Source organism: Sorex araneus, chromosome X (genome assembly GCF_027595985.1).
Source record: "Sorex araneus isolate mSorAra2 chromosome X, mSorAra2.pri, whole genome shotgun sequence".
NCBI lineage: Eukaryota > Metazoa > Chordata > Mammalia > Eulipotyphla > Soricidae > Sorex > Sorex araneus.
Genome location: NC_073313.1, coordinates 177338862 through 177363913, shown reverse-complemented (window position 1 = coordinate 177363913; position 25052 = coordinate 177338862). Strand labels below are relative to the sequence as shown.

At 38.1% G+C, this 25052-nt stretch overlaps 1 protein-coding gene across 2 annotated transcripts in view; it reads right to left on the bottom strand.

Annotated features, from left to right (window-relative positions):
• Positions 1-24667, bottom strand: part of DPP10 (dipeptidyl peptidase like 10) — a 667274-nt gene extending 642607 nt beyond the window's left edge. Inside the window, exon 1 of one of the 2 annotated variants that reach the window (XM_004608165.2) lies at positions 24061-24667. In XM_004608165.2, the coding sequence (XP_004608222.1) occupies positions 24061-24132 (72 nt within the window). In that variant the 5' untranslated portion in view covers positions 24133-24667. Of the gene's footprint in view, positions 1-23856; positions 23957-24060 lie in introns of those variants that run through there. The other variant, XM_055119680.1, reaches the window with a different exon arrangement.
• Positions 24668-25052: the final 385 nt, after the last annotated feature.

Here is a 25052-nt window from a genome sequence, read left to right as displayed (position 1 = left end):
TTTAAATTTTTTATTAGTGAATCACCGTGGGGGTAGTTACAGATTTATACATTTTTGTGCTCATGTTTCCCCATACAAAGTTCGAGAACCCATGGCATATTGAATATGCCATGGTAGCTTGCCAGGTTCTGCCGTGCAGGCAGGATACTCTTGGTAGCTTGCCGGGCTCTCCAAGAAGAGTGGAGGAATCTAACCCAAGCCAGCCGAATGCAAGACAAACGCCCTACCCACTGTGCTGTCACTCCACATCAACCTTAAGAAGATAAAACATAAAAAAGTTTAAAAGACAAACGAATCCTTTCTATGTAAAAGCAAGCATTTGCTACTTTGCTAATAGTCATATTTGCTGCAAATCTTAAGCATAATATACTTTTAAAGAATGTCACAGCATTCATAAGAATTAGAATCCCAATGTAATAATGGCTGTCCTCAACCTGTAAATACGGCTACTCTAATTCAAGAACAACAACAAAACATGAAGTAAAATATTTTCTGGCTAAACAAATATCAAACTGAACATCAAACCACTAAACCACTGCCATATAAGTTTTTTCAAGCAATGATGAAATTTGTCAATAAATTTTCCTCTAGGGTTTTCGTTATTCTCTTTGATTTTTAATATTTATGTGTTGATAAATACTTATTCATTTTCTTAACTATATTTTATAGCAAATATTGCTTAGGATAACAATAGCTTCCACTAGATTATTTTGCCTCACTGCAATTACTTAAAGCAACTTGCCGTCACCTGTCACACTTCAGATATTCTGACAATATATGAGGCTGCAAATGTTTACATTATGATGTCTATCTCTTGTACAAATGTTTGCAAGTGTTTTAGTGTTTTGGGTGAAGAGATAAATAGTTGCCTTTCTTATCTAGCTTATATTAATACCTGAATACGTCAAAGACCAACATAGGCCTAAGCCATTAATTATGGCTAGCTTGGCTTTGCCTGTTACAGTTCCCCCATATGTGACTTCTATCCAGTTGTGATAAATGAAAATGTACCCTGAGAGCAGCTTCCAGTGAGAAAGATGTCACTACCATCACTTTGTAAAAGTCCAAGAAAAAGAGGAAATCTGATTTCACACACATAATCTACAGATGTCCATGCAACTTTTCTCTCTTCTTTTTTTCAATCTTATTTCCTTCAACCCCCTTCAGTAAAGCTCAGCAGAGTCCAATCAGGTACACACTTAATCCTTCTAAGGCAGAAGAAGAAATTCTCCTGACTGTATAATAGTAAAGAGAAAATAAATAATAATCAATGATTACATCATCAAGACAAATGGATGCAAGTTTAAAGGACCATATACCTTTGATTTAGGATGTCAGCTATTCCCTAATCTTGTGGTCAATAATCTTATTATTAGGGGTGTTTTGTTTGTCTGTTTTGGTTTTTTTGGTTTCTGAGAGCAACCAGAGGTGTTCAGGACTCACTCAAGCCTCTGCTAGAGGATCTGATCACTCCTGAGGGTCCTTACATATGAAGTCATAATTAGTAACATTAATATTTATTCAAAGCAGTATTGTGGGATTATTTGTCAAATGAAATCAGAAATAATTCTGCTATATTTTCTCATAACTTTTCTTTTAGATATTTTTAAATCTTCAGAAGAATGATCATCAAATTTCTCCTTGATTTCTAGTAGTGTGTTCCTTAAATGCCATTTTGTTCCTAGAGTTCCAGTAGGACAAAAAGGAGGAAAGACGCTGAATTAAACTCTAAAATCAACCTCCTATTTAGTAGCTTGAATTTCCAGAACCATTTGAAACATGGTTTAAAGATGCGTGATTATCAAGTATATTCTATTATAATTCAGCAAGTGTACTGTGTTAAAAAATAAGTGTTCAAAGATGAGCAGTTACCAAGTATGTTCTACCATAATTCAGCAAGCATAGTGTGCTATAAAAACAATAGGTTTTTCTTCAAAATTCTTGAGAGAAAAGTTGTTTTAAAATAGCTGTTATCTTTATTTAATCTTATAATATCTTAAAAGAATAAACTTGATTTCCCTCTTGTTTAGAACAGTATAATTAAAAATTCCTCCTGTGAAAATTTCTGGAGTCTTGGGAGACCTAGTTATCATTAATAAATCTGTTAAATATTTATAACATTTTTTTCTATTTTGGCATGTTTATTAATAATTTTCAACACTGGATAATATTTTGACCAAATGCATTTTCTGAATTTAAAATGGTTCTCAGCTTCCTCATTATATAAGATGGTAAGAACATAAATTTTTGTGAATTTATAATAAATGAAGTAATTGATCTATGGAAGTATGAAAGGACATTGCAAAGTCCAATGTCTTCCATCTTTCCCTCTATTTTCTTCTCTCTATGATTCAATTGGAGAAGGAATAACTGATACTGTCAGAGATGTAGAGCATTTTAGGCAAGAAGAAAGATTGATGAAACAGAATATGCTTTTAAAAGATGCCTCCTAGTTCTAAGATTAGGTTAACTCCAAAGGACATAAGAAAATGCAAACAGTTCGTATATTTACCATTCTATAAGAAAGACTCATTTTCCTATTAAAATGATGAGAAAAAAGTCAATAATACTAAAAACATGAAATCCACGCTACAACAACTATACTTTATAATGGGCCTGTCAAGGTGACAGGTTGAGGGGATAGGAGAACTCTGGCACACTGATGGAGGATGTTGACTTGTGCTGGGATTGATGCTAGAACATTATATGTGAAAAATTCACTAACTCTGAAATCATGTTAATTAATAAAATTTAAAGATAATAATAAAGAAATTCTGGATCTTATCCATTAGCAGGTATTAGGCTTCACAGTGCCATCTTTCCTTAATTTATATAAACACATATTTTTACAGAACACTCAGGAAGGTTCTATACTCAATACCAAAGTTTCTAAATATATACTAATATTTCTTTGCCATAGAATCTCTCTGGATAAAAAAATAAACTATCCTTATTAGCAAACAGTAAGAACTCTTTCCTTTTCCTTTATCCACTATGGAATATCAATTATTTCCAAATATTTAGAATATGTAAATGTTGTCATATTCTAAATATTAGTATTCTGGAAAATAATATCTGGGGTGAGGAGGAAACCATCTTATTCAACATACTAAAACTTACTATAAAAAAACATACAACATACTAAATTTAGACCCATATTATACAGATAAAGACATACTTATCCAATGAAAGCAATAAGTGAATGCCAACAAACTGAATACTTGTATACCAGCTTTATAAATTATGAATAGAGGTTCAGAGAGTTTAAGAAATTTCCAAGACAATACTGTTGATAAAAAGAGAAAGCATTTCTCGGAAACCCCCCTTTGTATTATCTCATTCAGTTATTTTAAATACCACATATAAGTTGTATAATCTTGGCCTTATCCTTAATCTTTTGACTTATTTCATTTAACATGGTATCTTCCAGTTCCATCCATGCTGTTGCAAATTGCATGATTCCATCATTCTTTAGAGCTCTGTAGTATTCCATTGTATATATACAGCAAATCTTTATGATCTACTCATTTGTCACTGGATATCTAGGTTGATTCCAAATGTTAAGTATTGTACTAGATGCTGCAATGAATAAAGAGGATGCATATGTTCTGGTGAGTAAATGTTTTTTCTGTCTTGAAGATAAATACCCAAATGTGGAATTGTTAGGTCATATGTCGCTCAATTTTGAGTTTACTGTGTACTCTCCATAGTTTTCCATAGAGGTAGAACCAGACACATTCTCGCAAGCAGCAGATAAGGGTTCCCTTTTCACCACATCCCTTCCAACAGAGATTGTTTCCAGTATTTTTGATTTATGCCATTCTCATTGATATAATATATATCATTGTTATCTTGATTTGGATTACCCTAATATGAAGTGATGATTAGCATTTTTTAATGTTATTGTTGGCCATTCATTGGTCTTTCTCAGAAAAGCGTATGTTTATTTCCTCTCCCCAGTTTCTTGATGGGGTTTTAGATGTGTTGTTGTTGCTGCTGATGATCTCTGTGAGTGCTTTATAAACCCTGGATATTATCCCTTACCTGATGTTTTGAGTGTGAATATTTTCTCCTACTCAGTTAGCTATCATTAATTTTAGCCCATGTTTCTTTTGCCATATGCAAACTTTTCATGTTTATGTAGTTCTATTTTTTTAAGTTTTAATTCTGTAGCCTTTGCCGATGACATCATATCACTGAAGACTCCTTTGAGGTCTAGAACATGCCTTGTGGCATTCTGCATATATTTTTCTCAATATACTTTATGAACTCAATTCTGATCTCAAAATTTTTTATCCAATTTGATCTGACATTTGTATAATATGTGAGACATAGATTCATCTCTACTTTCTTGCATATGGCTTTTCAATTTTCACGAAACCTTTTGTTGAAAAGGCTGTTTTTATTCCATTTCATGCCTTCAGCTCCATTGTCAAAAATTAGCTGAGTATATGTATGGAGTTCACCCCTGGATATTCTATTCTGACCCATTCGTCTAAGAGTCTTTTTTTTTATTACAGTACCATGCTATTTTGATCAGGGATTTATAGTATAGATTTCAATTAGGTAGTAATATGCTTCCAGTTTCTTGTTTTTCAGTACAGTTTTGGTTCTGCGGGCCATAAACTTTATAATTGACTGCACTAATTCCTTGAAGAATGTCATCTGAATTTTGACAGGGATTCCATTGACTCTATATAGTAGTGTAAGTAAGGTGGTTATTTTGACAATGTTGATACTTCCAATCCATGAACATAAAATGTTGTTCCATTTCTTTTGCTTCTTAAATTTGAGTATTTTAAAGTTTTCACGGTATAAGACTCACCTCTGGAACAGGATAGGTAGCACAGCGGGTAGGGCGTTTGCCTTGTACACAGCCGACACGGGTTCAATTCCAAGCATCCCATATAGTACCCTGAGCACCTTCAGGAGTAATTCCTGATTGCAGAACCAGGAGTAATCCCTGTGCATCACCGGATATAACCCCAAAAGCAAAAAAAGAAAAAGAAAACAAAAGGACTCTCACCATTTTTGTTAATTTGATTCCTATATACTTGATGTTTATGGAGACTATTTTAAAAGGGATCGATTCCTTGAACTCTTGCTTGTTATTAGCCTGTTCAGGCCGTCTACTTCCTCCTCATTCAGTTTTGGAAGATTACATGTTTCTAGGAATCTGTCCATTTCTTTTAAGTTTTCCAGCTTAACAGAAAAGAGATGTTAATTATAAATTCTCATAATGTCTTATATTTCAGGGGATTCTTTTGTAATTTCTCTCCTTTCATTTATGACCTTATTTAAGAACTTTCTCTTTTTTCCCTCATGAGTCTAGTTAATGGTTTGTCTATCTTGTTTATTCTTTTTAAGTACTAGCTCCTAGCTTCACCAATTCTTTGTGTTGTTTTCCTGGTTTCTATATTGCTGATTTCTGCTCTCACTTTCATTATTTCTTTTCTACTAATAGGTTTTGGATTCTTTTGTTGCTGTTTCTCCAGATATTTAAGGTGTGCATTTAGGTTGTTGATTTTATCTTTTTCTTCTTTCCTTATGTAAGCCTGTTTTGCTATGAGCTTCCCTGTAAGTACTGCTTTTGCTGTGTCCCATAGATTTTGGTAACTTTTTTTTTTTTTTAATTAGTCTCAAGGAATCTTTTACCATCTTTTTTGACTCACTCTTTGAGCCAGCTGCTATGGAGTGCCATGTTGTTCAGTCCCCAGAGTTACAGTTTCTCCCCATATTATTATATTGTTAATTTCTATCTCCATGGCAGTGTGATCTAAATGAATGTTTGGTAGGATTCTTATATTTGTGAATTTCTGTAAGTTAGACCTATGTCAAAAAAGGTTATCTATGCTTGAAAATGTTCCTTGTGAACTAGAGAAAACTATGTATTTGGCATTGGGGAGAGAAAACCATGTATGTGCCTTTTTGAGGATAGAAAGCCCTGTATAAAACTAACCCCAGTTCGCCTAGTTCTTGATTTAGGCCTCTTGTGTCTTTGCTGACATCCTGTTGGTGGATCTATCCAACGGTCACAGTGCGCTCCTGAAGTCTCCTACTACTATTATCTTTCCATGCACCAGATGTGTTCTCTAGGTTTGTGAGCAAAATCTTACAATTTGCAAACCCAACATTTGATGTGTGTATATTGATTAAAATTCCTATTTCTTGGTCTATTATTTCCTTGATCAAAAAGCAGTGTTGATCTCTGTCTCTAACTATTTTCTTTAGATTGAATGCGATTTGGTCTGATATAAGTATGGCTGTACCAGCTTTTTTGTTTGTTTGTTTGAAAAAGGCACAAAGTGGAAGGTTCAACCAGGAAATAAAATTCATCCATTTGCTGTTTAGAGGAAACATATCTAAAATCACAGGATAGACTCAGATTCAGAGTATAAGGATGAAAAGAAATTGCATAAGCTAATTAAAAAAGATTTGTATCATTTTAAATGCAGAACAAATATGTCACCAAAAATTACAAAGAAAATTATTATGTTTAAAATCCATGATATAAAAACTTAACTGAAGTAGCACTGATCATTTAACTTAACAAAATGACAGACCCTTATGAAAAATGAGGCTTTGATCTGAAATTTATGTAATTTAATAAGCAGGGTCATCACACTCAACTTTTTTTTTTTAATTTATTTATTTTTAATTAGAGAATCACCGTGAGGGTACAGTTACAGATTTATACACTTTTGTGCTTATACTTCCCTCATACAAAGTTTGGGAACCCATCCCTTCACCAGTGCCCATTCTCCACCACCCGTAAACCCAGCGTCCCTCCCACCCTCCCCAATCCCATCTCCCCCCCACCCCACCCTGCCACTGTGGCAGGGCATTCCCTTCTGTTTTCTCTCTCTAATTAGCTGTTGTGGTTTGCAATAAAGGTGTTGAGTGGCCGCTGTGCTCAGTCTCTAGCCCTCATTCAGCCCGCAACTCCCTTCCCCCACATGGCCTTCGACTACAATGTAGTTGGTGATCGCTTCTCTGAGTTGACCTTTCCCCGGAACGTGAGGCCAGCCTCGAAGCCATGGAGTCAACCTCCTGGTACTTATTTCTACAGTTCTTGGGTGTTAGTCTCCCACTCTGTTATTCTATATACCATAGATGAGTGCAATCTTTCTATGTCTGTCTCTCTCTTTCTGATTCATTTCACTCAGCATGAAACTTTTCATGCCCATCCACTTGACTACAAAATTCTTGACCTCCTTTTTTCTAACAGCTGCATAGTATTCCATTGTATAGATGTACCAAAGTTTCCTCAACCAGTCATCCGTTCTGGGGCATTCGGGTTTTTTCCAGATTCTGGCTATTGTAAACAGATCACACTCAACTTTTTAATAACTAATAAAATCCATTTATTGCTCAAGGATATTATGACAGAGAAGAAAATCAATCTAAAAATTTTCTAAATTGTAAACTTCCCACACACATGCATGCACAAACATACATACACACATATATACAAACAGAGTCATATTTAAAGAAACAGAGAAAATCATGGTGGACTTCTAGTTATATATGCAGACAGATGAGCTATATTTTAACAGCTAAGAAAGTGACTTAAATGATAATAGAAACATATGTACCTTAAAACAGACTTTGAAGATGCCTGTGGTATCTCTCTAGCCTTAAGGGCAAACCTTAAAAAACAGTCATCTCCAGAGAACTGAACTTTATTTCGATAAATCCTCAAGTGAGGTTTTGCTTTTCCTTGTGCATAATTATTCTACTTCATTCCTCCACAAAGAGCTATCTGAAATTACCAGTTGTTCACTTCTATCTTTCACAAACACCTGGAATACTTATTGGGATGAATCTGGCCAGCAGTATTGGCTGACTGGCTGCATTCCAGGACCTCACTGCTGTGGATCTGATCTGACATGCAGAGTTCCACAATGCTTTTAGAAATCTTTGATAAAATTGCTTATGAAGTTGACTGTGACAAGTTTAAGACCAGACTGCACCATTTTTGTTAGATTGAAGGTGTTAAGCAATTTTTGAGAACTTGGAAACAAAACAGTATGTATGGCTGCTAACTCATCTTTTCAATGTCATATTGAGACACTTTCCATATAAGAATTTGCAATAATAGGAAAACAGATTTTCTTGGAGCTTAATGTAAATGTAGGTCCAGACTTTTAAGGTTAAATGTTAACTGTAGAAGAGAGATAAGTTGCAAATAAACAAACAAATCATTTTCTAAAATTATATGCTATATCCTCTAACTAGGTCATGGTTTAAATGTCCTATTGGTTATTAATCATTTTTTAAAAACTAATTTTGAAAATGACGTTTTCAAGAAATGCCTTTCTGGATTTATTGTATAAATATCTCTTCTTTATTTTTCTCTGTACCAAATTATCATCTTGATGGTTTTTTTGCAACTAAGTGAATTCTTATGTCTGCTGTCTATTTTTAGGTGATCCATTTTTTACTTGAAAACATATGCTTTGGTGTCCTTATCAGTGCTGCCCTACAGACCTTCATATAATATGTGCAGCAAGTTCTTCTATACTGTCATTTCATCTGGGAAATGAGAAACTGTGAGATATTTATGCTTCACCAAACCATTACACATATGATCAGCTGCTCTTTGATGCTTCCAGATAGGATCTATGTAACAAATATTAATATTACCAAAACTGCTCTTTAGAGGAAAAATCATAAAAATACAAAAATAAAATAAAAGTAATCATATCTACAGGCTAGACCATAGGATGACATTGGTTTGTCCTTTCTCCCTTGCTATAGAGAGCTTAGTTTTTTGGGGCGATACCCATCACAGTGCTTCTGAAGCACCTCCATTCCTCTGTGTTTATTGGAATGTACCTCTAAATATTTTAGAACAACATTGGAATGTCCTGTTCCCCTTTCCATAGGAAGATTAGGTTTATCACAGTGCTCCTAAGGCACTTCCATTCAACTGTTTATCTGTAAACCTCTTCTCTATGCTTTCTTCCCAGCCGGTCTATCATCTTTTACCCCTAATCAGACTCTGTTAACTTGTAAGGTCAGATTCCTCAAAAATCTATGATTTTATATATGTATGAGTGAAATACTGCCTTTCTCCTCTCCTTATGTCTTTTGAATAGTTTACTTTAAAGCAATGTCTTTTTTGCATAGACACAGGAAGACAGTTAATATTGTGCTTTTGTAACTTGGGATTTAATTGGCTTAGAATACTATTCATTCCCGGGCATCTGCTTTCTTGACTTAAGCCTCAGTTTCCCTTAGTTCCTAGAAATCCAAAAGCAGGGTCCCGCTGAGGGACTGAAAGAACCCAGGGCAAGCTGTGAGCTACCCTGGCCTCAATATGGGCCAGGCGAAAGCACCATGATACTCAACTATAACTTGAGAGCTTTGTCATGGACAAATGCTGTCATGATCCAAAAGTAATGATGAGATAAGGGCCGTGCTAGGGATACAAAAGACTAATCTGGCCTGAGCACTGTAGTCTGAGATTGAGATGACCCCAGGAGAGCAATTCTATAAGCTTAATGTACCTCTTACTGTGTCCATAAAAAATGATTAATATAATGAATGCTTATATGTTTGTTGGACTAAGGAGAGGAAAATCACACTCATAGTTGGAATTTCAGTCTTGGGAGAGTTATCCTGATGAATGAGAATCTGTCCTAGAAGCAGCATACCTTGAGAGAAAGAACTTTACCACTATTGATTGTGACCACACCTATGTGTAAGCCCCAACTCTACATGCTTGGGGATTTAACTATGCTGTAAGAGTGGGCTGGGGGATCTAGATCCAGATTCAGAGCCAGAGGAGAATGAAGTAGCATGGGGGAGGGAGAAGCAAGAGGAGAATCAGAGGAGAATGGAGATGGGAATGGAATAAACTGCAACTGAAACCAACAGCCTGGCCTTCATTCCTTCCTTTACCTGCCCATCACCATAGACCTCCCCGGGGTGGGGGAAGTGGTGTGAGACTACTGAACAGAGGCGGCGGGAGAGATAGAGCACTGCTGCCCCTTTTTATGTTTACACACTAGACCCTTTAAACCTTTCCATTTTAATTTTTATCTGTATTTTCCTCATCTTGCGCCAATAGAAATCCAAAACTGATCCTATGATCCTAGTGATTTGTGATGTTCTATCTGCTACTCTTCATCCAGGGACCAGCAGTTCTGATTCAAATCTAGCACTTCTTCAGTCAGATGACATTAAGTAAGTTAGAACCTATAATGCTTCATTGCCTAATCAGTAAATCAGTTGGTCTAATCACCATGTTAGTTATCTGACCCAAATAAAAGAAGCATATCTCTAAGAGATGTGTAACTGCTGGAAGTTTTGATTCTATGTTGAATATTCCTATGGTGAGAGACATGATAAAGTAGTTCATTTTACTAATAATTATCATCTCTGTTTTATACTGGCATTTTTGTTTTTACTTCCCATTTTCAGGTCATTTAGTATGTACCTACCTACAGCATATACATAGAATGGTTATTTCCACCTTAAAATTTGACTTTAAATAAAAACCAGCAGATGTTACTTTAGAGTAACTCCATGTTATCATATCGGTTATTTTTTAATGTACGATATAACCTCTTGATACTTTGTGACTTCTCTGAAATGACTTTTCCTTGTTATAGAGTGACTATGGAGGGGGTGTTATATAACATTTACGGGCTTGTTATGTTGTGCAGCTCCAAATCAGCAATTTTATATCATGATGCTTTTTTTTCCCCTAGGTTTCTCCTTAACTAAAATTGCCTTGTGTGACCAATAAGCAATGAGAAGCTGACATTTCTGAGCCTAAGCAGCTAATCCTCGATTGTATTTACCTATTTTCAAATATTTGCACCATCTGTGATTCTATATTAGTTTTTTTGGATTCGCTCTTACAGCTCAAGGGCTGCAGCTCTGAGTAGGAATGAAGCAGCACTTGAAACACAGAATTTATTATAAGCGTAAGATGGAATTTAACCATGAGATAGAAAAGAGAACTTCAGGAAAAGTAAAATGTATAATCAGTTCTTCACCTTCAAAATGCAAAACTTGTTATTTTCCTGCACTTAAACAGGCTAGAAATATGGTAACGCAGATTTTCTTGACCGGCCTCTATTCCAAGTGTTGCAGGCAGGAAGATGGGGTTGGGCGGGAGGTGTTGGTAATGTATACTTTAAAAAAATATCTGCAAACAAAACCAGTCAAAAGGCATTGGGGACTTTCATCCAAGGAACGCATCTCAGGAGCTCAGAAATTCATTAAGATGCAGATTCCAGGTCTAAGCAAGGATGGAATGCTTAAAGGAGAATGCATGGACAAACTCTTCAATAGAAACCCAGGAATGGACCACCTGAAATCCACTGCTTGCCCCCAGGAAAAGCCCCATTAACTCCTACTTGTGCAAAGAATCACTATATCGCTGTCATCCTGTTGCTCATCGATTTCCTAGAACTGGCACCAGTAATGTCTCCATTTTGAGACGTTTTATTGTTTTTGGCATATCAAATACACCACGGATAGCTTGCCAGGCTCTTCCATTTGGGCGAGATATTCTTGGTAGCTTGCCCGGTTCTCCAAGAGGGGTGGAGGAATGGAACCTGAGTCAGCCACCGCATGCAAGTCAAACTCCTTACCCACTGTGCTATCACTCCAGTCTGTGCAAAAAATATGGGACAAAAGTAGCTGTGGAAAATATCTGTTTAATCTTCTGCTGTAAAAGGTTATTCCCACTGTCTCTCTCCACACTGTTGAAGCCCTCATTTTCTACTGAGCAAATCCAGCTTAATGTATCTTCTTTTCTTCCTTTACATTGTTTTACTTCATTATCAATAAACTTGTTTTACTCGACTATTTGTCTCCTTAAATTCTTTTCTGTGAGGGAAATGCAATGAACCCAAAAAGTCATGGTAAGATTTAGGACTGACTTTCCCTTCGTAAAAAGACCAATTCCCTCCTCCAGCCTTAGTCCACAGCTCTGAAGTAATAGGGCAGCAGGTACCATCTTCCACAGAGTATAGAAGAAGTGAATGTCAGGTTCAGCTTAATAGTTGCCTCATTGTAGGATAACATAGCCTCAGTAGTTTAGGTTTATTGGGTTACTCCCGTTACAGTGCTCCTATTCCTCTTTGTTTATTTGTAGCTTCTTTCTTAGTGTTCTGTTGACTTGTAAATAATGTGTTTCTCTTCTCCTTGAGTCCTTTGCATAGTTTATTCAGAGCAATGTCCTTTTTGTATGGACACAGGAAGACTTAACAAATGCTATGCTTTTGTAACCTGGGAGTCATTTGACTCTACATGATATTTTCCTCCAGGGCATCTGTTCTCTTGACCTAAGCCTCAGCTGCCCTTACTTCCTAGCACCCCCAAAGCATGGTCCCGACATGAGACAAGAAGGACCCAGGGCAAGCGGTGAGCTGTGTGCTACCCTGGAATTGAGATGGGCCTGGCCAAAGTGCCTAATGCTTAACTATAAGTTAAGAGCTTGATCATGGACAAATGCTGTCATGATCCAAACAGTGATAACTAGATTTGGACCCTGCTAGGGTGAGGAATGATTAATCTGGCCTGAGTGCTGTGGTCTGAGCCTGTGGCAAGATGTTGCCAGGAGAGCTGCCTTGCAAGCCTCAATGTATCCCTTGCTATGTCCATACAAAAATAACTAGTATTAAGATATTAATAAGTTCCTGGACTAAGGAAAAGAAAAAAACCTTAAGAGTGAAGAAGGGCTTTGGAGTGCCCTGCCCTCAGGAAGGGCTTTCTTATGCTGATTTTGCTACCTGGCTGGGTGTAACCTAGGGGCAAGGGCAAGAGAGGAAAAGGAGACAGAGAAGCGAGAAAGAGGGAGCAGTTGATCCAGAGAGAGGCCGGAGCTGCGAGTGCAGGAGATGAGAAAGATGGAAGAGTGAATAAACGGTAACTAATCAGCAACCGGCTTGGTCCTTGTTCTTCCTTCTCCTGTCCTTGACTACCGGCCGCCCCGATCCAGTCCACGCACTGCGGTTCCAGGGCACCGAACGAGGGCGGTGAGACAGAGCCGCCCGGAGAGCCCGCGAGTACACTCGCCCCTCGGCGAGCCTTAGTTTTTTACACCTCATGAAGGTGACAGGGCATGAGCATCTTTGCCCATACCATGGAGGGGGTCATCACAGATTTTCATTAGTCCTGAAGTCCCCAGGCACTTCCCAGGTTTACAAAGGTGAATAGAGAGAAATGTGGTCAATTTCATTCTCAAGGCTGACAACTCTCTCCTCTCCATTTCACATAAGCCACCCAGAGATCCCTACTCCTACACTGGTGGAAACTTGAATCTATGACTTGCAGCACAGGTTTTCTTTGAAGCCAGGATAATTCCATGTAACCCCTCTGATCAACAAAAATGAGAACTCAGTATAAAAGTACACTGAAGTTGGTTCAAGGTAACTGAGTCTTGTCTTGTTTTCTTTTGTTTTTGTTTTTGGATCACACTGGGCAATGCTCAGAAATTACACCTGGCAGTGCGGAATGTCATCGTGAATGTCAGGGATGGAACCTGGGTTGGCTATATGCAAGGCAATTGCCCTACTTTCTTACTATTGCTCCACTCCCTAAGGTAACAGTCTAAAAGTTGGTATTCTCAATACCCAGAAATCTCAAAACCCAGTGTCTTATTACTTTCCACAAGTGCACATCTGTTTTGTTTAATAACACAATAAACAGTAATAACATTAAAAAACAAGGTCAAAATTTTCAGCTTCTACTTAATTAACTGCTTATTTCATTCCAATCCTCATCAAAACAGTAAGGTAAGAACCCCAGGCCCAAATTATATAACACTGAGAGACATTGGGAAACTCACTCAAATGTGTAAGAGTTTTAAAGTGAAGTTAAATGAAAAGGAACCAAAAGGCTTTTTCATTTTGTTTTGATTTATTTTTTGTTTACTTCTCTTGTTGGTTTTGGTTTCGAGTTTTGGGTCACATCCACTGATGTTCAGGGCTTGTTCCTGGCCTGTGCACACAGGTTGCTCCTGTACTTCAGGGCCCATTTGCATTACTAGGAATTGAAACAGGATTCTATTATATGCAAGTCAAGGACTTAAATCCATATGCTATCCTTCCAGCATCCAGAAACGTGTTACATGAAAAAGAGTTCAATGTGACTCAAAAAAATTTTAATTATTTATTTAATATAATAAAGTGATCAGGTTTGTCATTAGTACTTTCTACTTTGATGACATTGTCAGCTTCTGGAAACAGCTTTATCTCCCCAAATTCCAGTGAATCAAAAACTCATTGTATTAAATCCCCGAGGAAGTTCTAAAATTCACTTCTAAGATTTCCTTACATTCTAACTGCATCCCTTCTTTCTTAAGGAAGGATTCATACAGTCACTAGTTAGTTCTTACTGAAATGCAATTTCAATACTAGTAGTAGAATTCAATAGATGTTAATGCATGCTGAGTGGAAAAGAATAGATTTTAACATGTTATTGTCTGCATGTATGGTGGGAGGAGCTGTAATTTCCCTGAAACTCTGGATGAAATACACTACTTTCCAAAAAGGATTTGTGTCTTTCCAGGTCACTTATTGCCACTATAAATTGAAGAATATGCATACATGAATCTGCAAAATCTTGTACCTAGGTGCCAAAAATCTATGGATCATTTGCTTAAAAAGAGAAAAACTGTGGAGTATATTTGTCTATAGATTTGAAGCTTCCAAGAACATTTTTTAAAGGTTACTCTGATGCCAAATGTTAAGGAAAGACAATGATCCAACCATGGATTATCAAAGTAGCTACAGAAGCAGCTGAATCTGTCAGTACAGAAAAAAAAATCCTCATAAGAGCAGAGACCCCAAATCAAGTACTATTTTCATTCCAACAATGTGACCCTAAACAAATTATCTCATCTCTACCTTGTCCATCCCCAGATTATAAAACAAAAGGCATTAAATCAAAAAAATCAAAGAAGTTTTCAAAGTACTGATCGCTCACAGCTATGTGATCTTCTGAAGGAAGGATTTGGAAAAGCAAGAACACTGGGAACACCACAGTAGTCTAGAGTCAGTAGGAAAACAATATTAAACAGAGACTATACCTCATAAACATAGAGAAGCAGAAGAAACTGAATTTGTGTGTAGGGATGACACAGATGCAAAGGTAGACAAATAAAACAACACCATTCAGTAATACAAGAGATGTGAATATGCAGAGAAACATTTAATGAGTATTAGATGCAGATACAGAATAATTCATGATGTCATTGATGTTGCATAAGCCTGTTTTAGAACATTTAAAATCTCCATAGATGTAAAAGCTTTTTTCATTTCAAATTCAGTTCAATGCATACATCACAACCACTGCCGATAAGTTCACCAACAGTTGGAATAATTTTGAGGTCAGAGGATTTGAATACACTTGATGAAAATCTTCACTTTAGCTTTAAAATATATTAAACTTATTTCTAGAATCACATATTTATCACACTATTCAGGAAAGAAAAAAACAAGCAAAACTGTAGTATGTTCCCCCAAAATTTCCAAAAGCTAATTGAGTAGATAAAAATCTATTAAAAGCTAGTAGAGTATGCAGATTTTAAAAATCTATTGATAAATTCACAGGCATAGTAAATGTACTAATTGCATACTAGGCCAAAAAAAATCCAGCTTTATCATCTAAGATTATTTTTTCTCAAAATATTTCTTTTATCTCTATTTAAAAGGTTTACTAAGTTGTAATTATTAATTCTGTGCCTAAAAGAACAGCGATTATTGAAGTTTGTGAAATAGTAAAAGACTGCTTTCTAAAACAATACTTTATAGTGCTAGTTTCAAAACATTTGAGATTAAAAATTGGTCATGTTTTTTATTAATCAACTCATATTAAAGCATTTCTTGAAGGTGAGATTTGATTATTGAAGGCAAAAAAATCCGAATTTTATTTAATGTTATTCCAGGTTCCATAAGTAAACCTGTGTAGTAACAATTTATAAGATAGACCTACTTCTACCCGGTATGAGCTCTATAAACGCAACTTCAAGTGGTCTCACGAGTCCATTATTTGAAAATAAGTAACAGGAGAGACTGCCATTCAAGTTCTCAATTATATAATTCAGATTTGTCACATTTATGTTTTTAGAGCAGAGACATTCAGATGGAATAAGAAATTGAATCTTCATTTAGATTTCAAAAGGGGGTTGGGTGAAGATAATAAAAATAGATTTCTTTCCTCACTTTTCTTCATTTTCTATCTTGTAATCCAATAGATACGTTTTTGTATTGACCCAAGAAAATCAATAAGAATGACAAATTACAATAATATTAAAGCCAGACAATATACAGCTTAGCTAAAGTACATAGAGTTTGGCTTGGCTTTCACTAATATAAAGCTAGTTTTGAATATGTCTTGAAATATCTCTTCCTAAATATCAATGCAATATATCATCAGCTGGCATAATCAGAAAATTAACTTTATCATTTCCAAAAACCAAAGTTCTGGAAAGAGAATATTAATACCATGAACACTTCAAAGAAAATCCCAAGATTTTGAGGAAATACATGGGTTGTTTTTTAAAGATCTTAGAAATCAGTAGTTGTTATTGACTTACAATAACATGCCCTACAATAATCTGACAGTAAAATATCTAGTAGTATGTTTAGTTTATCACTACACTTGTTCACATATAAAGTAGCTGCATGACTTTAAAATTACCATTGCAATACCATGCAGGGTCTTCTCTGTAAACTGGAAGCATAATAGCACTAAAAATTAAAATATTAATTTTTACCTTAAACCAGTTTATTTACAAATCAATTCACACTGACAGCCTTAAAACCAAATATCCTCTTTCTTTCAAAAGGAAAAAAAAAAACGGTTATGGAGGATTTAAGTCATCTGTCCTACAATCAAGCATTTTAAAGAGTAAAATAATTTAATCTGAAATGTGTTAACTTTTCATAACCCTTTATCTTATTGACTTTCATAACCCTTTATCTTATTGTCTACTGTGTTACAAACTTAAAAATAAAATTAAAATTCTTTATTGCATGTAGAAAATTCACAGGGAATACTATTACCATCAACTAATGAGCAAATCAGTTCAAAATAAAATATGAATTTTATCAGATTTAAATAAAAACAAGTTTTCTGTACTTGGGCTGCCAGTGGATGATATATTTACAATTATATATGGGTGTTTAGAACTCTGGAGATTCAGTACAGCTTAAGAAATCAGAATTTAACACTAAATATCTTTAAGTATCCTATTCTTTCCTTGAAACTACTTTCATATTGCATGCTAAATAGGAAGAATGGCTACCAGATAGGAAGAAATTGAGAAATCACTGTATCACTGTCATCCCATTGCTCATCGATTTGCTTGAGCGTGCACCAGTAACGTCTCCATTTTGAGACTTGTTACTGTTTTTGGCATATCAAATGACACCATGGGTAGCTTGGCAGGCTCTGCCGTGTGGGTGAGATACTCTCAGTAGCTTGCCGGGCTCTCTGAGAGGGGCAGAAGAATCAAACCCAGGTCTGCTGAGTGCAAGGCGAACACCCTACCAAATTGATAAATTTACAATTTAAAACCTTTTAAGAAGTAGTATACTCTAGTTAGAAAAAATAAGGAGAGATTTGGCTATTGACAAAAGGCTTGTGGATAAGGCTGTGACAAACTTGTCAATAATGGTGTTTGGAAATAATACTAAACTCTTCAACTTCTTTGATAAAGTAGCAAACACAGGTAGAAACACTTCAAACTTTAGATGAAGGTGTATGTTTATAATGGAATGTCAAAAAAAAAGTTTACAATCCTTCCATTTTTATTTGCCCTTTTTTGTATCTTTTACATATCCTTGGATAAGAAGAACTTCAAAAGTCTCTACTTAGGGGCTGGAGTGATAGCACAGCGGGTAGGGCGTTTGCCTTGCACGCGGCTGACCCAGGTTCGAATCCCAGCATCCATTATGGTCCCCTGAGCACCGCCAGGGGTAATTCCTGAGTGTATGAGCCAGGAATGACCCCTGTGCATTGCCGGGTGTGACCCAAAAAGAAAAAAAAAAAAAGTCTCTACTTGATGTATGTCTTAATATATGCTTCCATTATGTTTTCATAATACATGAACTTGATTAGAGCACGCATAAAGTTTTAATAGATGGAACATCAAGAAATAATGTGCATATTTAAATATTGCATAGAAATTGCTGTAGAAAACTTATAAAAGAATGTGATTTGAATTATGTCCAACATTTTGTTATTCATTCTCCAATGACTACATATACTAGCCCACAATCCTAGAAACTGCATTGTTTTCCACAATCTTCTGTAACATTGACTGAAATATCACCTTCTGAGATATTTCTATAAATTATACCTCATCTTATTTCAAATCAGTATTTTTCATGCTAGTTTCCTTATGAAATAAGGAATAATTACAATGAAAATACAACATATACTAGAATTAATCATGTGTTATTATAAGCCATTTGTTTTAAAACCTTTCCCTCTGAAAGATAGATCGGAAAGAAGCTCATTTTAAACAGTGCTAAGTCATTCCATCAAAAGAAAGTTTTGATTGTATAGAATCAGGGACAACATAACAATATTTTGAAATCTGAATGTCTGGTAAAACTTATATACAAACACATTAATATATCTGCATGCACATGCAAACTCACATATAACTAAATATATACTTAACAATATAACAATCTCTGAAAAATTAAAATAATGCTTCTTCTGTGGTTCAATGATCCTCTAAAACTCCCCAATCCAACAGACTCCATCCTGGGCTACTATGGACTGAGAGCAATTGGCATGGGACAGGCATTGTTCAAAACAGCACATATTATTTCATCTAATTCTTACAACAAGCATATAATTCATGTAAAATTATGCCTCTACCCAGATGCAAATCACAATTGTAACTGGTGAAACTTGGAAATGAACTTAAATCTATGGTTTCTAGTGTATATCCCACAAAGATATATAAATATTTGTGGTTAAATTACAGAAATGCAATCCTGACTTTCTAACATTATGAATGATCAAAGTACACTGCAAGTGTAATTTGAATAACTCTGAAAATACCAAAGCTTAAAACAAGTATATTTACATAAACTATTCCAAAAATAAAAATTTTAAATACTTAGATGTCTATTAAGTATGGGAGAGTTTTGACTTTATTATGTTTCCAATGCAAAATGCTTCATAAAATAGTGCACCATGATATCAAATAATGAAATGTCATCTAATTTTATTGACTTCAATATTTCTTAAATGTACAATATACTCAATTCCTGGAAAAATGATAGGAAAGAAGTTTATAACAAGGGTGTCTCATGGTATGCTATAAAATCAGCTAAAATGTCCTACATACATAATACATAAGTAGCATGTATCAATAAATGTAATGAGAAATTAAGAGTAGGAAATATATAGTATCTTCAAAAAAGTGTTATATATCTGTATCCAATCTGGTATAATAAACAAAATGTGCATTAATTTTCCATCAATGAAATGCAATATGAGTTAAATAGTGAGTACTAATAAGTATTCTATTACACAGTTTTTCAATTTCCCAAAAGCTATTGTTTTGTGAAGTACTATGTTTTAAATACTTTATATAAAAATTATGAAGTGTTGGTATATAAAAGTAACATGGAAAATAACATTCTTGTTAAATTTGTAATTAGTCACATATTTGAAAACTGAAGATCTCTAAAACTGAAGTTAAAATAAAAATACTGAATTGTAATTTTCTATATGAAAATATTTTAAGTTAATACTCAAAGTTCAAAAATTGCTATAGATATTTGGCAAATAATATGTCAGACATTACACACTTTAGCACAATTTTGATCATAATTTCCTCAGTCATCACCAAAAGCTGACTAGTAGAACAGGTTTTTTATACATATTTTAAAATGCACATAACTGATGCTGTCTTTTTAGTCAAGTGACCATTTATTAGAAAACAAACCAAAAAAAACTCTTTTTCTTAAGTTCAGAAAGTAGAATGTTTCTGAACTCATTAGGATGTTTGTTATTGCTTTTATTTATCTATTTATTTATTTGGCTTTCTGAAGTTATGAGAGCAACTAAACCTTTTAGGAACTGGAACTTTACCCACTGGAGTCAGCAAAAGGGTGCCACCTGGTGGAAACACGGACAAATTCTAAACAAGATATGACTAAAAAATATACTCATTTAACATTATCATTATCAGGGGTATGCTTATGTACTTATCTAGAACCTCATTATTTCTTCATTATCAGGGGTATGCTTATGTACTTATCTAGAACCTCATTCTATCTGGTTCTTTTTATATTAATTAAACCAATAGAAGAAACCTGAAAGTTAATTTTAAAATTTCAAGGTCTATTATGTCAATAGTTAAAGACTTAAGCAAATATTCCATGTATTTTATGTTCAGTATGTTGATGTACACACGTTGTTTGTAATTATTTTATAGTCTACTAACAGGAATGAATTGAATAGTAATTGTTTACATATTAGGTGATAGTCCTTCAGGCTTAAATCAGCTCAATTTATCGAAAATATAATAGACTAAGCATAGTCTCATTGCCATGATTTATGAGCAGAAATTTCCCCAAATTTGCATAATTTCCATAATGCTCTGTATTATCATTTCTAAACTGGTTATAAGGACCAAGGAAACAGCCCAAAAATGAAGAGCATGAGCTTTGCATTTAAGTGATACCAAATTCAATCCAAGAATCTGGTACCATTGTCCCCTTCCTCACAGCATCACCAGGTGTGACCTTGGTGGCCTATAATACTCCCAGCAAGCATGATCACACCTCAAGGCCAAGCACAGACTCAAAAGTCTATACTTCAGGGTTAAGTTCAGCAAGAACCAGTTCCAGAGTCCCCCCAAATCACTGAAAATCCTCTCTGAAAATAAATAAATAAAATGTAAATAACAAAAAGATCTCTCTCAAAAATTGTTTGAAGGACCAAATAGAGAAATTCAATTAATGTTAATTTACAAGTTCAAAGGATTGTATTCTGTCTAGAGCCAGTGTTCAAGGAATGGCTTAAAAATCACTATCTCAATGTACAAATCCTATCAGTATCTCAATGTAAACTGAGAGAATCATCGCATTAAGTGAGAACGACTATCTCTACCCATACCAGAGGATCACTTTCAGACATCTTGCAAATGCGGAGTATTAAAAAAAATAATAAAATTAGCTGCCATCAATATTTGTTTAATCAATGAAGGAAAGACTATTAAGATGAAAAATATTAGTTCCAATGATCGGGAATATTAACAAAACTGTCGAGTCCCTTCTATTTCTGTCATTGCTCCCTGGGGCAGGAGCAACTCTGTTCAGGATTCCTTGTGCAAAAAGACAGTAATAGATGAGATGAAGCAGAGAGGGCAAATTCACTAAAGGACTATAACAATAGCCAGATTATATGGTTCACAACTGTTTGTGCCCATAGGGAAAACTATGGTCTTCCACTGTGCAGGAAACAGAAAGAGATGTTGGATGCTCTCAGGATAAGATATTTTTGAGACTTCATAAAAATGTCTGCCATGAAAAGTGGAAGATATTTCTAACATTTAAAGCCCAAATCTCTCAAAAACAATGTATATCAAGTGTTTAGCTGGACCTTGTCCTCTATTTAACCATTAAGTAAGACTTAACAAAGATGTATTTTTGTTTAAATTTGTGAATAAGTTTTCAGAGAAATATTCAAGACTCAAAAACAAACAACCTTATGTATATGGAGGAATTATATATTAGTACCACATTTAGAACTGTATGCCAATTTCAGATTGAAACTGTAATGAGGAATACTGTTAATAAAAACTTGGTAATACCATAACAAATAGTTTAAGAATCCATAGCAATTGGGCACAATATTTGAGCATCATTTAATAGGCCAACTTTGTAATAAAGAATCTAGAGTTACTTTTGGGTAGTGTTTGGAAAGCCCTTAATAGGATATTACTATGATACTATGTATGTTCCACTTGATTTTCTTCTTTGCTGAACCAAACTCTCTCACTTCAACTCACATATAATATGCATACCACTGATATTTTAAAGTCACAGAAACACCCAGATAAAGCGCTCTTATTTAACCCTCAATTAAAACACAACTTTTGCAAATGGCCACTCCCTGAATACTTGAAGTGACCATACACATGAACATACAAGAATAAGAGAAACAGACTCAAACTGGCAACCCAACGAAAGTGTTGGTTGTGTATATACAGCATGTCCGTTACTTTCACAGACTTTCCCAGCTTCTGTATGCACTGCTCTGCTGCTTCCTCCCCACCTCCACCATCACCTAACTGTTTGCAGCACCTCCAGTAACCAGCTGGTGTCACAGCTTAGTGAGCAAAGATTTCATGTGGGGACTCTCACCTAACTAATCATTCTTATTGGTAGGATCTTTCCAAGAGCAGTTGAGAAGCTCAACGGCTTGTTAATGAAATTTAAGAGCTGTCAGCCTGAAAGGGGATGTTAAATCCACGTTTCTCTCCTGATTTTTTTTTTCCATAATCTGTTAACCAGTTGCTATCTACGAGTGTCTGCAGAAGAGAGAGAAGGGGCATGAGGAAGAGGCACAATTATAACGTAATATATAATATATAACTGGGTACCCACCTCCCTGCGTGTCTTTTTTTTAATAGTTTCAAATGCGGGGCCGTTGAAGAAAACAACTGGCTTGTTTAAAAAAACAAAAACCAAAACCAAAAACGGCAGAAACTGAAAGGACCCTTAAATTATTGAATAATCCTCACCACCTGTGTGAAACAGAAAAGGCGACAGGGAGGGGAGAACGAGAGGGAGCACAAGTCAGGGGAAATCATCACTCAAGAAAACCAATAACAGGGCCAGATCGCGTCTCTCCCACTTCTGGAAGCTCTGGGTAGCTTTCTCTGACTTGTTCCAGGATACTCATTCAATGGGAAGAGTGGAGCAGCCTCCTGGAAACTAGCGGCTTCCACCCTCAATTCCCCCACTTTAAAGATCAGCTGGCAGTGCCTGCCAGCATTGAATCCGGAGACCATCCTCTGCACACAGAACTAAGAGTACATCTCTGTTCAGCCCGCACCGCGGTCCTCCAGCTTCCGACTCACCCTCTGGCCTCAACCTAGCCCCTGTGGGCTCCGTCTCTAAAGCCGGTTAACGTGGCAGCTCCAGCAGCCGCTGGGTACCCACCTCCCTGCTCCACGCCAGGGCATCCCGCGTTCCTTCCCCCACAACTTTGGGGAAAAGCGACACCAAACTCTCAAGTCACCCCAAACCCAGGCACAGGGGTGAGCTGGGCATCCACCCTCCTGGCATGCTACAGATCCCTTAAGATCGAGACAAGAAGGGGATGGTGGGTGCGTGCGGAGAGAAAGAAAGGGGGCAGAAATCAGCATCTGTCAGCACAGGGCACCTCGACTGTGCACACACTAGAAATCGGCTCCACAGATCACTACAGCCAGCATCTCCCCCAGTTCCTCCGAAGAGCCACAATCTTCTGCTCCCCCAGCTTCGCTCTACCCACCAATCCTCCCAGTGCTTAGTAACCCCCGCCTCCCCCACTGCATCCCAATCTGCGTGAGAGGCCCCTGTCCCGCTCCCTCTTCTCCAAAAGAATAAAGAGAACAGGAAACTCTGCTGCCCTAAAGGTCATTTGCCTACGCCAGCGGGAGGGAGGACGACGTGGGAGACTTTGGCCAGTGCTCCAAGAGGAAGGTTTACACCCTGCACCTTCCAGGAGCGCAACAATTCAGGCAATCGGCACGGATTAGACACCCTCAAGCCTTTCCATCCCTAGCCCCCGGCCACCTCTGCCTCCCTCCGCTGCCCTCCGGCCAGGGGGGGGGGCGCGCCCCGGGCCATCCCACCCACCTCCATCCTTTACCTCTCTCCCCCCTTCCCCGCGGCTCTCCACCTGGCGCATCCTCTCGCCCGGCTCCAGAGCAAACTCAGAGGCTCTAAGTTCCTGCAGAGTCCATAGAGGAGCGGAGGAGAGGCTGGAAGTGGGGCGCGGAGGGTGGGGAGAGGGAGGCGCGGGACCGGGGCGGGGCGGCGCGGGGCGCGCGGGGCCGCAGCTGCCAACTCTCACCTGGTCCGCAGGCGGCGCGGGGCCGGCTCGGGCCCCCGGGGTGGGCTGCTGCTCCTGCTTCATGGCTGTCATCGCCGGCCGCCCGCCTCGCCGCTCACTTCCTCGCGGGCACTTCAGACTCGGGGACCGTCCCTCGGCCGCGTTCGCATGTCACAGGCGCCCGCCGCGCTCCGAATCCGAGGAAGGGAGAGCGGCCAGGGGTGGGGGGAGGGGAGCGATGGGGAGGTGCGGGGGGCGGGGGAGGGTGGGGGGAAAGCCTAGCGGCACCCGGCGGGCTCTCCCCCCCAGCACTCGCAGGATCCCTCCTGGGGCGATCGCAGACCCTCGAACTCCCCCACTCTCCCCGCCCCCCACCGGCCCCCGAGCGTCGAGGACCCCCGAGACCAGGCGCTCGACCCAGGGGCAAGTTAGTGGCGTGGCGAGGGGCGGTCCGGCCGCACCTGACCGCGCTCGGGCGACGTCTCGCAGCGCCCGAGCAGCCGGGCCGGCTTTGGACTGCAGTGGGCGCCCCGCGCCCGCCCCCGGGGCTCCCCGCGCCGCGCTCAGCGCGCCAGGTGCAGCAGCGGGGCGCCGCGCTCCAGCATCTCCGGAGCCACCGCAACGCGGGAGAGCGCCGTGCGCCGCGCGCCGGCTCCCCACACGCGCCGCCGAGGAGGCCGGGCAGCCGGGCCCCCGCGCCTCCCGCCCCCCGCGGGCGCCTGCTAAAACCCGGAGAAGCGGAGCGCGCCCAAGCTGAGCCCTCCGAGGCCCTGGCGCTGCCGCCGCGAGGCCTGCTCCAGCGCTTGGGAGAAGTCGGGGCTGGAGGATGCTCGGGAGAAGTCAGGGCTGGAGGATGCTGGGGGACTCAGAGCCCCCCACCCCCACCCCGGGGAGCCTGTAACGCCTAGCAGGACGCGAGGGGTCGACCCAATGCTAAAAGCCTCCTGATTTGGAGTACCTGGACATTCATTCATTCACCTCCAACCTGGATCCCCCTGCTAACCAACTGGTGA